The sequence below is a fragment of the Erigeron canadensis genome, chromosome 8, assembly GCF_010389155.1.
Source record: "Erigeron canadensis isolate Cc75 chromosome 8, C_canadensis_v1, whole genome shotgun sequence".
Classification (NCBI taxonomy): Eukaryota; Viridiplantae; Streptophyta; class Magnoliopsida; order Asterales; family Asteraceae; genus Erigeron; species Erigeron canadensis.
In genome coordinates this window covers 9,789,256-9,805,091 of record NC_057768.1, presented here as the reverse complement: position 1 = coordinate 9,805,091, position 15,836 = coordinate 9,789,256, and the positions used below count along the sequence as shown (strand labels likewise).

The 15,836-nt window shown below is 34.0% G+C and overlaps 1 protein-coding gene and 1 pseudogene across 1 annotated transcript; both read left to right on the top strand.

The window, feature by feature from the left end:
* Positions 1-328: 328 nt before the first annotated feature.
* Positions 329-2,755, top strand: LOC122580407 (annotated as a pseudogene).
* Positions 2,756-8,121: 5,366 nt separating this feature from the next.
* On the top strand, positions 8,122-9,442 carry LOC122580238. Its single transcript, XM_043752515.1, has one exon. It carries the CDS (start codon positions 8,579-8,581, stop codon positions 9,431-9,433), a length of 855 nt encoding a protein of 284 aa, XP_043608450.1. The 5' UTR covers positions 8,122-8,578; the 3' UTR covers positions 9,434-9,442.
* Positions 9,443-15,836: the final 6,394 nt, after the last annotated feature.

Sequence of the window (15,836 nt, the reverse complement as noted above, 5' to 3'; positions counted from 1 at the left end):
GTATAGATATAGATATTAAATAGGAGACTTGATATTAGTCAACTTAATTTAATATAAATTAAAAATTTTTATAGATAAATAAAGCACGTGTCAATTCATAAATAAACGTTGAAAAATACTTTAATTTTGTTTTAGTTTGTTGGTCTTATTATTTTTTTTTTCTAAGAAGAAAGATAAATAGTAGTTATGATTATTATTTTGATATTTTCTTTCTCATAAACTTTTTTAACTCCACAGTCCACACGCCTCCACCTATTTTATTTTAGAATGAAAAAAGAATGGATTTTCCGGGACTAAAATAATTATAATTTTATAAAAATCCGCTAACAGTTAACAAAACTCAACCATTGCTTCGAGTTAAATTGCTACTAGAAACATAAATTTTTGTTCAGGTACGTACTCTCTTCGATTTTTTTTTACGTTATGATTTCTTTTGTGTTTATGTTTAGGGTTTATCCTATCCGATACATACACATATTTCGTATCGCATAAAAATCTTGTACGACTATATGTAATTTTCTTAGTAATAATATTGATTGTTAACTCAAATATTTGACACCTACAACAATAATACCCAATCCTCTAATAATACGAAATAATATTGTCTAGGCTTAATATAGTTTTAACAACAATGTAACAATGATTTATAGCAATTATGTTGACTGTTAGTGCTCAAAATAAACTTATTATTATTATTTGGGGAAAAACAAACTTAATTATTTGGAGGAGGTAAAATGGGGCGAAACTGGTCAAACAGACTTAGGGCCGGCTCCGATTTGAGTACGAGACACTTTTATCAATTAAGTGAGCTGAACGTAACCCCAAAGATGTCTCAAAACGAGGAGGCCATACTTTGATTTGAAAATCAGATCGCAGTTTGAAGTGTTTGGCTAGTTTGTGCGTTTTAGCTTATAATTATTTGGGGAAAAATCAGACCTATTTTTTTTCTTGTCAATGTGTACTGTTTGTCCATGTTACAGGCAAATGACAATGTGTGTCTTGCTTTTGGGCTTATAAAAAACATTCATCATTTTAAGTTTCATGTAGTAAATGTTGTTTGATCAAATTCTCATATAAGCTATGGCCCGTGCAGGTTACGTTCTGATTCTCAACTAATTGTAGTAGTGAACTACTTGATGGACTGCTAATCTTGCTGGATCACTTTACAAGACTGTAACTCTTGTTCTACTCTTTCAACCCATTCCAAAAACATAACAACCAGAACCCAATTGAAAAAAACACTAATGGCCCCTGTAACAGCCGTTTGTTCAAATGATGACCTTTTAACGGAAATCCTTAGTCGCCTCCCTGCTAAGTCTAGTTTTCGTTTCAAATCTGTATCCAAATATTGGCTAGCGCTTTTGAGTTTTCACTCTTTTGTATGACAACCATTTGGTCTCTTTTGGTTTTTTCTATCGCAATTTGTATTTCCCTTTTGATGTTGAAAAGCCAAGCCCTCCTAAGCCTTTCTTTAGTCTCAGTCATTACCCCAATACCCATGGTATAGAGATTATGCAATCGTGTAACGGATTGCTGCTTTGCTCTGATGAAGCTACTAGGGAATCCTACGTATTTAATCCCACTAAGGATCAATCTGCAGTCATCCCATCATACATTGATGGTTAGGGTGTTGGTACATATTTCATTTGTATGGGGTTGGCATTTCATCCTACAGATTGTGTTCATTTTAATATTGTCTATATTTATGGTACCAGTGAAAATTAAAATCCGAAGGGGACAATGTCTCAGATTCACGTTTACTCATCTAAGACAGGGGAACGGAATATTTTGCATGAAACTTTCTATGTAAATTTTGGTGGCAGGTCTTTATCTCATCATGGAGTTTATTGGAAGGGAACCATTCTTCAATGAACGATGGGTTTTACTTTAAGCTCGATACAGAACAGTTGCAAAACTTTATGTTGCCCGAGCGAGAGCGTTATTGTTTCTATTTTGGGGAATCACGAGGTCATTTGCATTTGGTGAAAGCAGTGGATGATTTCCTATTGAATGTTTATGAGATGCTGAGTGATTATTCTGGGTGGTTTATCAAGTACCAAGTAGAGCTTAAAACGCATATTGAAGGTTACTTTGGGTATCCATATAATGTCATTGATGTAGTTAGAGCCGAAGAAGAAGAGGACACATTCATGGTAGTGATAATTCCCGCGAAGGTTATAAGGTACAATGTTATTGGAATCAGATTATCTATTGTACTCAAACGGGTCGTTTTAAATCTGATCTTGTTTGGTGATTGATTATACTTCGGCAGCTTGGCTCAAAGATTTCAAGATATTTGATGAAAACACCGGTCATTCCATTTAGCATGCTGAAAAGGTAGTCAGAGCCTGACATTGCGAATGCCGTCCATATATGAGTTGGAGACACATGTAAGCAAAACCGGCAATGACACCTTCGGGTTTTGGTGATTCGGCAAAGCAAGGTATACTTGTTTTACCAAAATATATGAAATACCACAGCATCTGTAAAACTTTACAGTATGCAGGGACGGAGCCAGAAATTTTTTTACGAGGGGGCAAATTTAGAAGTCGTTTTTCATATTTATAAAAGTCGTATACGATAATATTAAACGCAATTGGGTCCTAGCTAGAGAATAGAAAATAGACGCCTAAAAAAATGATGTTACTAGCTGATCTCATGAATATTAATTAAAAACAACCCAAAATATATAAGTTTGTATGAAACAATTAGCTTTTTCTTACATTTAGTAGTTGGTTATACTACACATTTATATACTTACTCAGATAAAGAAATTGCTTTCTTCAAGTTTTTTTTTTTTTTCTAAACTCAAGCTATACTATCTCAATGGATAGATTTATCTCAAAACTAATGCTTCAAATACTAATGACTTTCAAATAATACACTTATGACAACGAAAATAACATTTGTATGTATTTCCCTTTTATTTTTTATTATTTTTTTTGAAGACAAATTATAAATATACTATTTAAATTAAAAAAATTTACATTGTACCAAGATTGGAGTGGGGGCAGCTGCCCACACTGCCCCCACCTTAGCTCCGTCCATGACAGTACGTACATACATAATTTTTAATCTTCTGCCAACTATTCCAAGTAACTCGACAATGAAAATACAATAATAAGTATGTTATAATTGTTGTAGATTTTAATTTATGAATATGGAGATTAATCCAAAAATTAGATGTAGTAAAATACTAGTGTGAATTATATTTAGTTGATTTATGAGGGGTTGTTTTTTTTGTAGAAATAGAATTAGAGTTTGAGGAAGAAAAAACTTGAGTTTATTGATTGTAAATCTTGTGTACATTCTGCACTACATCTTCGGCCTTTTATAGGCTTTGTAAGTCGGTGGAGTTTTACTCCATATTTTTCTAGTAACTTCTAATTTTTACTTCTAAATAAATATCTACTTATCTCTAAGATTTTCTAACTAATTCTTGTAATTTCTAGATTTGCTAACTCTAATTAATCTAGATAATTCTAGAAATACATTAACTTTTAACACTCCTCCTTAATGTATTTCGATATAACTCCGAGCATATTGCGTAGAAACTCGAACTTCGGTCTTGACAATGCTTTTGTGAAAATATCTGCAACTTGTTCTCTAGTCTTGCAGTAGTGTAGCTCAATCTCGTGCTTTGCCGACACTTCTCGCAGAAAGTGATACTTTATGGCGATATGTTTTGTTCTTCCGTGAAACACGGCGTTCTTCGCCATTGCTATTGCAGACTTGTTGTCGCAGTATATTTTTGTAGCTTCATTTTGTGTCTTGCCCATATCTTCTAGAATTCTCCTTAGCCATATAGCTTGATTTGCTGAATTTGCGGCTGCAACGTACTCGGCTTCTGTTGATGAATGTGCCACCGTATCTTGCTTTTTAGACACCCACGAGATTACATCAGATCCAAGTGTGAATGCATATCCAGAAGTACTTTTCATGTCATCCACCGATCCGGCCCAATCACTATCCGTATATCCTTGCAGCTTTGAGTCTATAGTGGGCTTGTACCATATTCCATAGTCCATGGTACCTTGCAGGTATCTTAATATTCTCTTTCCAGCTCCATAATGTATCTGAGTAGGGTTCTGCATGAACCTGGATAGTAGACTAGTTGCCTACATAATGTCTGGTCTTGTAGCTGTTAGGTAGAGCAGACTTCCAATGAGACTTCTAAATCTTGAAGCATCCGCCTTCTCAGATCCATCTTCTTTTCTCATCTTCTCATTGGCAACCAGTGGCGTGGCTACGGTTTACAACCGTATAGTTTGAATTTTTTTAGGAGGTTTTCAGTATATTTCTTTTGGTATATGAAGATGCCTTCTTTTTCTTGACTAATTTCGATGCCAAGAAAATAGTGCATCAATCCAAGGTCGCTCATCTCGAACGTTTTCATCATGTCTTGTTTAAACTCTTGTATCATTCTCTCATTGTTTCCTGTGTATATAAGATCATCGACATATAAGGAAAGAATAAGAATGTCAGAGTTACCTTGGGTTTTGATGTAGAGTGTAGGCTCACTTTCACTCCTCCTAAATCCTAAACTTGTGAAGTAGCTGTCAATACGACTATACCAAGCTCGTGGAGCTTGTTTTAGTCCATATAAAGCTTTCTTTAGCTTTAGGACTTGCTCTTGTTTTCCTTTCTTGACGAATTATTGTGGCTGCTCCACATATATTTCTTCTTCGAGAAATCCATTTAGAAAGGCTGATTTCACATCTAATTGATGAATCTTCAACCTTCTTTGAGCTGCTAATGCCATAAGTGATCTTATAGTATCCAGTTGAGCTACAGGTGCGAAAGTTTCATTGTAGTCGACTCTAGGTTGTTGTGAATAGCCTTTATCCACTAGCCTTGCTTTATGTTTTTGAATAGAGCCATCAGGGTTAAGTTTTGTCTTGTAGACCCACTTAACGCCAATAATTTCTTTATCTTCGGGAAGATCAACTAACTCCCATGTATTGTTTTTCTCAATCATCTTGATTTCTTCATTCATAGCTGTCACCCATTTTTCGTCTTTGGCAGTAGCTTCATAGTTTTCAGGTTCTAAGGATGTGAAATTACAAAACTCGTAGACTTCAGTTAATGTTTTGACTCTTCCGGGTGTTGACTCCGAACTTGATTCCTCTTGTGCCAAAGGTAATGTTGACGACGAAGAAGTTGGTGTAGCTAGACTTGTTTCACTTGTACTTTCTTCTCCTCCAGAATGCTCAATTTGTAGTGGTTGTTGAGCAGGAGTCTCCATAGATATCTTTGGAAGATATGTCTGTTTATCAACTTTTTCTTTCTCCCAGTTCGAAGAAGCGTCTTCATCAAACTCCACATCTCGACTGATTACGAGCTTATTTGTCTTTAGGTTATATACTCGGTAGCCTTTTGATTGTGTGCTATATCCCAAGTATATACCTTTATCTGATTTTTCTTGGAGCTTGTGACGTTTCTCTTTTGGAACATGGATGTAGCATATACATCCAAATACTTGTAGATGTTTTGCTGATGGCTTCTTTCCACTCCATGCTTCAATCGGAGTTTTATTTTCCACAGCCTTAGTCGGACATCTATTTAGCAAGTATACAGCCGTGTATACAGCTTCTGCCCAGAAACTCTTTGGAAGACCTTTTTCATGTATCATTGTTTTGGCCATTTCCATTACAGTTCTGTTTTTACGTTCAGAGACACCGTTTTGTTCAGGAGCGTAACCGACTTTCGGTTAACGATCAACTCCTTCATCTTCACAGAATTTATTAAATTCTCGAGAGGTGTATTCTTTTTCTCTATTTCTCCTTAGTGTTTTTATGTAATGGCCACTTTTTCTTTTCAACGAAAGTTTTAAATTTCTTGAATATCGTGAAAACTTTTGATTTTTCACGCATGAAGTATATCCACGTCATTCTAGAATAATCATCTATGAAGAGGATGAAGTACCTGGATTGGTTATGAGATGGGGTTCTCATTGGTCCACATACGTCGGTGTGTACCAATTCTAGAATACTCCTTGCTCTCCATGCTTTATCACGAGGGAAAGGTTTTCGATGTTGCTTGCCTATCATACAGCTTTCACATGTGTCAGTGATCTCCTCTATGCTAGGCAAGTCCCTCATCATATTTTTCTGTTGGAGAATCTTTACTGTGTGAAAGTTGAAGTGGCCAAATCTTCGATGCCATAGCCATGATTCTTCAACTTGAGCTTTCATGGCCGTGTCTCTGAATGCCAATGAAGTGGAAAATTTCTATTTTCCATTTTGACTTCAGCAATTAATTTGTTATTACTTTTCTTGTCACGAATAACGCATGACTCGTCTTCAAAGTGTAGTGAGTAGCCATGCTCCATCATTTGGCCAACACTTAGCAAGTTACTTGCTAAGCTTGGAACTAGAAGAACATCCTTAACAGATCTCGTGCAGTCATTAGTTTGGACATCTATCGTACCTTTTCCTTTAACATTAACGAGTGCTCCATTCCCTAATTTGACACGGGACTTTACTGATGTGTTGATGCTGCTGAATAATTTCTCATCTCTGGTCATGTGGTTGCTACAACCACTGTCGATGAGCCAAGTATCTTCCTTTTGTTCGTGCGCAGCATGGCACGCGTAGAATAATTGATTGTTGTTCTCCGGTGTATTTCATTTTCCTCCATGTAATTAGCTCGATGATTTTGTTTTAGACGACAATCTTTTTCTAGATGCCCAAATCTTTTGCAGTTGTTGCATTATGGCTTTCCTTTGTGAAAACAATCTTTTTTCAAGTGGTTTATCTTTTTACAAATACCACATGGAGGGTAGCTTTTTCTTCTTTGGTCAAACCCATTTCTTAATTTTTCTCCTCCTCTAGATTTTTCTTCAAAATTTCTTTTCCCCTCATTGTTAGATTTTTGAGACCTTATTCTGAGTTTAGACCGAAAGGCACTTTCAAGTGAGTCATCACTTCGCCGACTCAGTCTAGCCTCATATGCCTTTAGAGAGCCCATTAGTTCTATTACTGAAAGAGTCTCAATATCTTTTGACTCTTCAATAGCAGTAATGACATGATCATATTTTTCAGGCATGCTGATTAAGTATTTTTTCAACGATCCTTTTGTCAGTTATATAGTCTCCATAAGCTCTCATTTGATTTACTACCTCTTTGATTCGAGAGTAATAATCTTTGACGGTCTCAAAATCTTTCATTTTTAAATTTTGAAAATCTCGCCTTAGAGTTGGTAGCTTGACGGATCTCACCTTGATACTTCCTTGAAATTCTTCTTGAAGAGTTTTCCACGCCTCCTTGGCTGTTGTAACTCCCATGATTCGTGGAAAAATAGATGGCGTCAAGGCTTGTTGAATGTAGCCTAGAGCGGCAACATTTCTCACAACATTTTTGTTGTGTTTTTCTTTTTGATCTGCGGGCAGAGTTTCGATATCTTTTGGAGTTGTGAACCTGACTTCGACAATATCCCACAAGCTTTGTGTTTGGAAATATGTCTTCATTCGGGTACTCCAAAAATCATAGATGTCACCATCAAAGATGGGGACGGGAATATTGTATGCACCAATGGTAGTCATGGTGTATTTTAATAAATGCCCAACACCGCTCTTGATACCATTTGTTATAATTGTTGTAGATTTTGATTTATGAATATGGAGATTAATCCAAAAATTAGATGTAGTAAAATATTAGTGTGAATTATATTTAGTTGATTTATGAGGGGTTGTTTTTTTTAGAAATAGAATTAGAGTTTGAGGAAGAAAAAACTTGAGTTTTATTGATTGTAAATCTTGTGTACATTCTCCACTACATCTTCGGCCTTTTATAAGCTTTGTAAGTTGGTGGAGTTTTACTCCATAGTTTTCTAATAACTTCTAAATAATATCTACTTATCTCTAAGATTTTCTAACTAATTCTTGTAATTTCTAGATTTACTAACTCTAATTAAGATAATTCTAGAAATACATTAACTTTTAACAAAGTAAACCAATCGTACGTACATCACATGTACAATGCTTCCTCATCAATATAGAACATGTTATGCTGAAATTTCTTCACTTCTGTCACCTTATCTTAAACATCCACCCCACACCCTATTCAATACGCCCATATATATTTTTTTTATTCATATCATGCCCTCTTGTCCCCAACATAGATAACCAATCTTCTGCCACCAATTCTATAAGGAATCTTGAATTGTTTCAGTCTGAAATCTAGTCTTCAAGAATAATACTCTATGATTTGCTCTATATGCATGCATATTACAACACTACTAGCTTCATTCAATGAAGGGACACTAAAAATTTCCATAAATATTGACCACTTTTGTCATTTGCTGGCTCTAAATTTCGACAAAATTAAGATCGGTGTTTCTAAATTTGCTGACATAAAAGGTCACAAGTTTATTTAAATCAGTAAGGTTGCCCACATTGCTATAACATGGTTATATTCTGTTTTGTCCATATCTTCAACAACTTGTTGAGACCAGATTCTTGCAAGATTTTATGGAACCTTATACTATAAATACTAAACATTGGTTCCTAATGATTAGCTCAGGCTTCTCTTTTGCACATTAAAAACATTGAGTTGCTTTAGAACACAACACATAAAAGATGGAAAGATCGCCTGCATTTCCTCCAAATAGATCAATTAGTTTGCCTTCTAGAATACATCCCACGTGTCTTCGTGTTGAGGCCGAGTTAAACAAACTACGAGCATGGGAAATAAGATCATGTTCGTCTTTGGACAACCTAAGTGCAGAAACCATTCAAATAGGTTTAGCTGGTTTATCGGAGGTGTATAGAGGTGTAGAGGAGCTTGTTTACTCGTCGTTAACACATCATGGGGATTTGTTAGAAGGTGCATTAGATTATTCGGTTAAACTACTTGATAGGTGTGGAATTGTGAGGGATATGCAACAAAAGATGAAGGAACAAGTCTTTTGCCTTCAATCAAGTCTCCAAAGAAGAGGAACAGATTCAAAATTTGAAAATGAAATTTCTTCTTATTTAAGGTTAAGAAAGATGCTGAAGAAAGAGACATCAAAGTGCATTAAGTCACTAAAACGATCTGAAAGGAAGTTTCTTCACATACCATCTACAAAAGATTACCATTTAGCAATGGTGGTGAAGGTTCTAAGAGAAGTGAATACTATGACATATATTGTATTACGGTCTCTCTTATCGTTCATGTCATCGTCGGGATCTAAGATCAAGAAGGGAGGCGGGTGCTCGCTAATTTCAAAACTGAGGCCAAATGATCACAAGGCAAAGAAGTTGATGAATGAAGTGGGTCGTGTTGATGACGCCCTCTTTGGTGTTCTTCATGGCACTGAGGAAATGACAATGGCTCATAGGAAGGTGGAAAAGCTTGTAGTTAGTTTAGATTGTATAGAGAAGGGATTAGATGTAGTTTTTAGACGATTGATACAATATCGAGTCTCGATCCTTAATGTACTCACCCGATAATTAAAGTAATATCAAGCTTTTGAAAATTTCAATGTTGCATAATCTTTTTGATGTCAATCATATATGTCTTCGAGAAAAACGAAACGAAACTAAAATTATGTAGATTATAAACGAATAAACACAAATTGACCCTGTTTTTCACACGAATAAACACAAATTAGCTCTCAAACTAAGTCATTGAAATATAGACACAAAAATGCAAATAACTAATGCAATATACAGTAGTATTTTTAAGACCACAAAAATGACCAACGTTTAAAATGGAGCCTTGTATCTCACATTTTAACGAATATATGGTCTAGTGTATCCTCCAACAATTCGTCTTATGATAATTATAGATTTGATTGATAATATTGATCCGATGCCATATATAGCATGGGAAAACCAACATCATCGCAAAAAATCAGTGATACACTTCTTTACCACAGATTTTGATAAATCTACCACAATATATCGTAGATAAAAATTAAATATCAAAGATTTAAAAATACGTCAAGTTACCATAACAGTCACCATAACATGATTGTTATGTCAGAGTAACTTAAGGAAATAAATATTAAAAGGATAAAATAATGTCATTAATGGGTTATATATAAAGGCTGTGTGGACATTTATTCCAACTAGTAAATGACATGAAAATTTTATATAGTATAAATGAAGTGTTTCATAGAGTTGTACATTCTTGATCTTTTTCTCCTAAAACAAAAGCCCTGATGTAGAATTTTTGCTTATACATATTTGTCAATATACAATTATTGTGGTTTTGTTGTCCATTAAAATTATAATACGTAGTAACCGTCAAACTGTCTAAGGTTTCTTAATAGCGTACAGCATGATAATAGGTTATGTCAAAAAGAAGAGACCAATATGAACCTTATGTTTAAAATGTTATTATTTTTAAAAATTTATCAGTGGGCAAACAAAATTGGCCGGGAGCGCAAGAAGGATCCAGAAAATTACGACGTAGAAATAAAAAATAAATTTTGGACAAAATATAAGGGGGTGTTTGGTATGATGGAATGGAAAAGGGAGAAAGAGAATTGGAAAAACTTCCTTTGTTTGTTTATCATGAAGAAAGGGAATGAGAAAGGAGAAAGTGGAATCAATTCCATTCTCTCCATTCTTTACAATTCTCTACAAATTGTAGAGAATGGGTGATAATGAAATTTTTTTTTGATTTTTTTTTTCAAGATTTTATATGTAATAAATGTATTATTATTTAAATTTTTATTTTTTTATACATTCATTCTCTGTGTGTATCAACAACGGAATTCATTCTGTTTTCAAATACTCATTTTCTTTCTCACTATTTTCATTCTCTATTACATTTCCATTCTCTATGATTCCCTCCTACCAAACACCCCCTAAGTACAAATTATTTGATAATCACATAAATATTAGCCTAGTATCCGTAAAATGCGACGGTGGTGGCGGTGGCCCGTTGTGAAGGTAATTGATATAAAAAGAAATTGATATAAAAGGGGTAGTGAAAATATTTTGAAGTTACGGGGTTAGTTGTGTAAATTAGTTATTTAAGGGTGGATAATTATTTCACATCAAACTCTTTCAAATTCATTAAAGATCTTTTATTCAATTTATAACTAACTTCTATACAACTCTTTCTAAAAAGGAAGGGATGGCGAACTTTCCTTTATTATAGGGTTTTGTTAAACGAAGCCTTAAGAGTTTTCGTTAAGCTGCATTAAATAATTGTACAATTACCATAAAAATCAAGAGGTGACATTTGATATGGAAACGTACAACCTTTTTATGCACATTAAGTAAAGCCTTAAGGACTTCATTTAGCATTTTCCTTAAACTACAAGTTTTTTAGGCCGTTGGTGGCCGTTGCCCCCACTCCTTATTTGAGGAAAGTTTCTGCAGCAAACACATGTTTGAGACCATCTTTTGCTCCTCATACCAAACTTCTTTAATGGAAGCCGATTTTTGAATCTGTATATGCATGAAATTTCTAACCACAAAAGAAATGCACATGGTGTTTCACATGCTTCTGTAGTTGAAAATATTAATATGTGACAACTAGTTATTTAATATAAATAACAAACAAACATTATCTAGGTTAGCATAAGAAACACTAGGATGCATGCTTGGCCAATTTGTAGCCAAACGAATGGTATCGTTTTCTTCTTCGATCATCATCTAGCAAAATCGCCTGCAGGCCATTATTCAGTCCATTAATTAGTTTGCCAACAAGATCATATCACACCACATTACAAGTTGAAGAACTCACGAATTTTGTAATAAAAAAATACAAGCTAAGCTTCACTTGAATATTAAGTATATCCAACTCATACACTTTCTAGAATTTTTGTAGGATGCTGAAGAATATATGAAGACTACAAGACTTGATAAAAATGGATTTTTAGCTTCAAAAGTAAGAAAGTCGACATAGTTGAGGTACTAAAAGGGAGAAGCAAGTTGAGCCAAAATTAAACACGGAAAGAAGAAGGATGCAAGTTGGTAGAGTTGCAAACTTGAAAAAGTATATCTATATCTATACATACTAATATACTAGCATTTTACCCGCTTCATCCGGCGGCGGTGGTGGTATTGGTGATGTGGTGGTAGCGGCGGTGTGGTGTTGTAAATTGTTTCATTAAAGGTATTATAGATATTTTAAATGAATATGTTTAAATTAATAAATAAAAGAGAATGAATTAATTTATTCATTAAGGTAACATGGTCATTTAGCATGGGGACATTTTTATTAGAGGGAGTGTTGAAAAGTGTTAGGAAAGAGAGTGTGATAATTTTTATAAAGTAGTAGAGATAAACATCAACCCCTCCTCATTTACTCAAATTACAACTTTGAACTACCCAAAATATCTATCTTCCTTATTTACTAATTTAAACATCTCTACCAAATATACTTATAATATCCTAAATGAAATAATTTATAACATACACTCATCAACTCTTAAAATAACTACACTATTACCTTCAACATCAAATATATTAAAATTCACCATCGTTGCCGCCCCCACCGCCGACCCCACCACCTGTCATCGCCACCGCTTCCAACACCACCGCCGTTGCCAATCATCGTCGCCATAGTCACCGCCATTACACCGCTACCGTTACCACTATTGTTGTCGCATTACGTGGACATACATCTCGTAAATTATAAATATTTCAAACCCAAATAACATTTCATACTTATATTCTATTACTCATATTATCTCTATATTATATATTTAGAAAAAATCATTATGTTATTAGTTATAACTTATAATATTCATAATATATTATATGATTATTTGATACCAATTCAAAAATAGCAATAAATTCTAATGCATTGAACAAGAATGATCAAAATTGAGATATATAGGGGTTTAACTATTTACATTTAATATGTGAATTATGGCATTATCTAAAGTGAATGGCCACATATAAGCACTGTCGTAAAATTCACCGAGGTGAGCCGAGTACTTTCTGAATACTCGCTACAAGGTAGGGTGTATACTTTCCGAATACTCGCTACAAGGTAGGGCGTCGAGTACACTCGAGTCGGCCGATTATTCCGAGTACTCCCTGACTTAGCCACTTTGACCACCGAGTACTCACCGCAAACACCCGAGTACTCCCAACTCACATGTCGACCGACCTGGGAACGATTAACGACTTTCGCAACCTTGCACATAAGTATGACCTAAAAACGTATATAAAGTATTTTATTAAAATAAATACTCCATAATATTGACTTTTCAAATAATAATCAGTCTGGTTTCGATGCATGTAGATAAGTAAAAATTTATTGAATTTTTTTTTAACATCTACCGATAAAACTAAAAAAGGAAAAATATATTATTTACGTGACATTTGGCATCAGCCTTACGCGACACGTGTAACTATATTTCCTTATTATATTTATATTAATATTAATAATATAATATGTATTTACGGCCCTTCTTAGATAGATTTCCTTATGTATGTTATTAAATTTTCTTAAATATAATAGGTTTTAAAGTTTTTTCACCAATAATAAACCCCCGAGTCAATCTAAAATTCATATTGTAATCAAACAATGAGTTACCATATGTATTTACACGTTTCCTCAGTTTTAATGTTTAATTCCAACATTACATGATAGGATTGCAGCCTTCTTTAAGTGACAAATGTCCTTTAAATCATAATCTTTTAAAAAAACCTATATACAAATTACTTATTTTATTCACATCTAACCGTATTTAAACTAGGATATCTATTTATTAGTTTCCTAATGATCTTACAACTTCTATAGGATTATTTTTATAAGTCGTTGTCGTATGATGGTTTTTTATTTTATTTTTTTTTAAAGTTAGTTTCGATTCAGACGTGCCGAAGACAATTTTAACTAACAAATCGCTGGACCTCCAACTTTCTCCTCATGAAAAATACCTTGAGATGAAAAACCCAAGACTCGAACTCGAGACCTTGGGAAAAACTCACCTCCGAGACCCACATGATAGATTTAGAAGATACCCCTGGCCAACCCACATAAATGGAGTTGGTCTTATGATGTAATGTATCATAATTTCCTAATACCTACAAAACAATGCCTATATATATATTACTATATTCAATCATTCGAACATATAACTTTGATTTAAGCCATCCTTATTTTTCAATAAGTGTGAGTCAATTCGTGCATCATGCATGGGTATTGGTACTAGTAAAAATATAAACATCTTTTTCATATTATGTGATTACAGTTATTAAGCAACTTAATTATATTCAACATATGAATGTAAGTCCCAACTATTACTAGATGGGTGCTGAAGACACCTCTATGTCAATGGTGAGAGTACTTTGCAACACTATTACTTAATCTGGACGTGACCAGTTTAGAGTAAGTAGTGTACCAGGTTAACTGAAATGTTACTTATTAAGGTGACAAGCAGAATAAGTAAATACAATGCAATAATGTAACTGACAAGTAAGAAAATATGGTGAGACAATATGTAATTATCAAGTGTATTTTATTTATTGATTATTAAATAAAATACAAGGTTGTTGCGGAACCAAGATAATACAAAGATGTAAATATCCTAACAACCTATGAAATACAATTGATCTATACTTGGAAATTCTCCTAACAATCGAAACACTTAAAGTTGTGAAATGTTCCTTTTTACGATTGAGAAAATATTGCACAAGTTCACCAATATTGCAGAATGTATGTGTTTGCAAAGTTGTTGAAATGCTTGGGCAAGGACCTCTATTTATAGTCGAAGTATGAGCATTGGTGTAACAACCGTCTTAGAAATGTTCTAAATAAGTTCTTTGAAACGTATTTTCGCCACCGGCTAGACAGTTCAATTTATTTAAGTTTGTGAAGTGCTTTAGATCTAAATCATGTGCTTATATGAAGGTCAATTTGATCTTAAATCTTGATTTATTTGACGAGTTCATGATTAAGTACAATGAAATATTAAAGTTCGGTTCATAAACGTCCGTGTTCATAAATGTTCTAGTTAAAAAATGTTCGCAAATAGTCCTTGCATTTATTAAGTTTATTTAATATGGGAAAGGTATATAAAGAATGAGATGGAAACCCTTGAGAGAAAAAAAAACACTATTCATCATCCTCTTCATCCTTCTTCTCTCTCTCTCTCTGAAAACCCATAGTGCAGCCACCTAAAACACACACAAAATTCATCCTTTGATTTTAGGTTGTTAAACCAAAATCATTTGTACTTTTAGCATCCTTGTGATAATCAAAATATAATTCTGGAATCAAATCTCAGGTAACAACAACAATTTATGAGTTTTTGATCAAATTAAAAGTGTACTTTTTCAAGTTCATGTTCTTGATGATTTGGTCCAGTTTTGATTGAAAATCGTGTTAATGATTAATGGGTTTGTGTCTAAAGGTGTTTAATAACATTTATATGAACAAATTTGGGTCATAACATGCTTTAATCTACAAAACCCATTTTTGAAAGTGAAGGAAAACTTGTTCTTGATGTGCCACACCTTGTTCATGTTATAGATGGTCTTGAAATCGTTAAAGGTGTTAATGGTTAATGTTATTGTGCATATATGTATTAGTACTATGTTCTAACAAGTCCTGAAATCGATCTAGATCCTCGAGTTGTGTTATGTCCTTGTTCAGCCCATTTTGGAAGGAGGGACGGTCTTGGTGGGACGATCTTGGTCCCCAAGATTGTCCTAGGCAGCCTGTTGGTACATTATACTTGCTCATTCGATCTCGCGTGGTGTTGTGATGTTGTTAGAACATTTAATGGGTAACTGATCCTTTGGATCGGTTTTGCTCAAACAATTGTTCATGAAATGATCTTGTACACTTGTTCATAACTATCGTACTTTTGTTCTTTGTTGAAGTTATTGGCTGTGTTGGAACTTGTACTGTGTGCAATTGTGTTTATCTGGACATCCCGTA

Excerpts from the sequence above, each read along its gene's own strand:
- LOC122580238 (XM_043752515.1), top strand. The coding sequence starts at position 8,579 with ATGGAAAGATCGCCTGCATTTCCTCCAAATAGATCAATTAGTTTGCCT.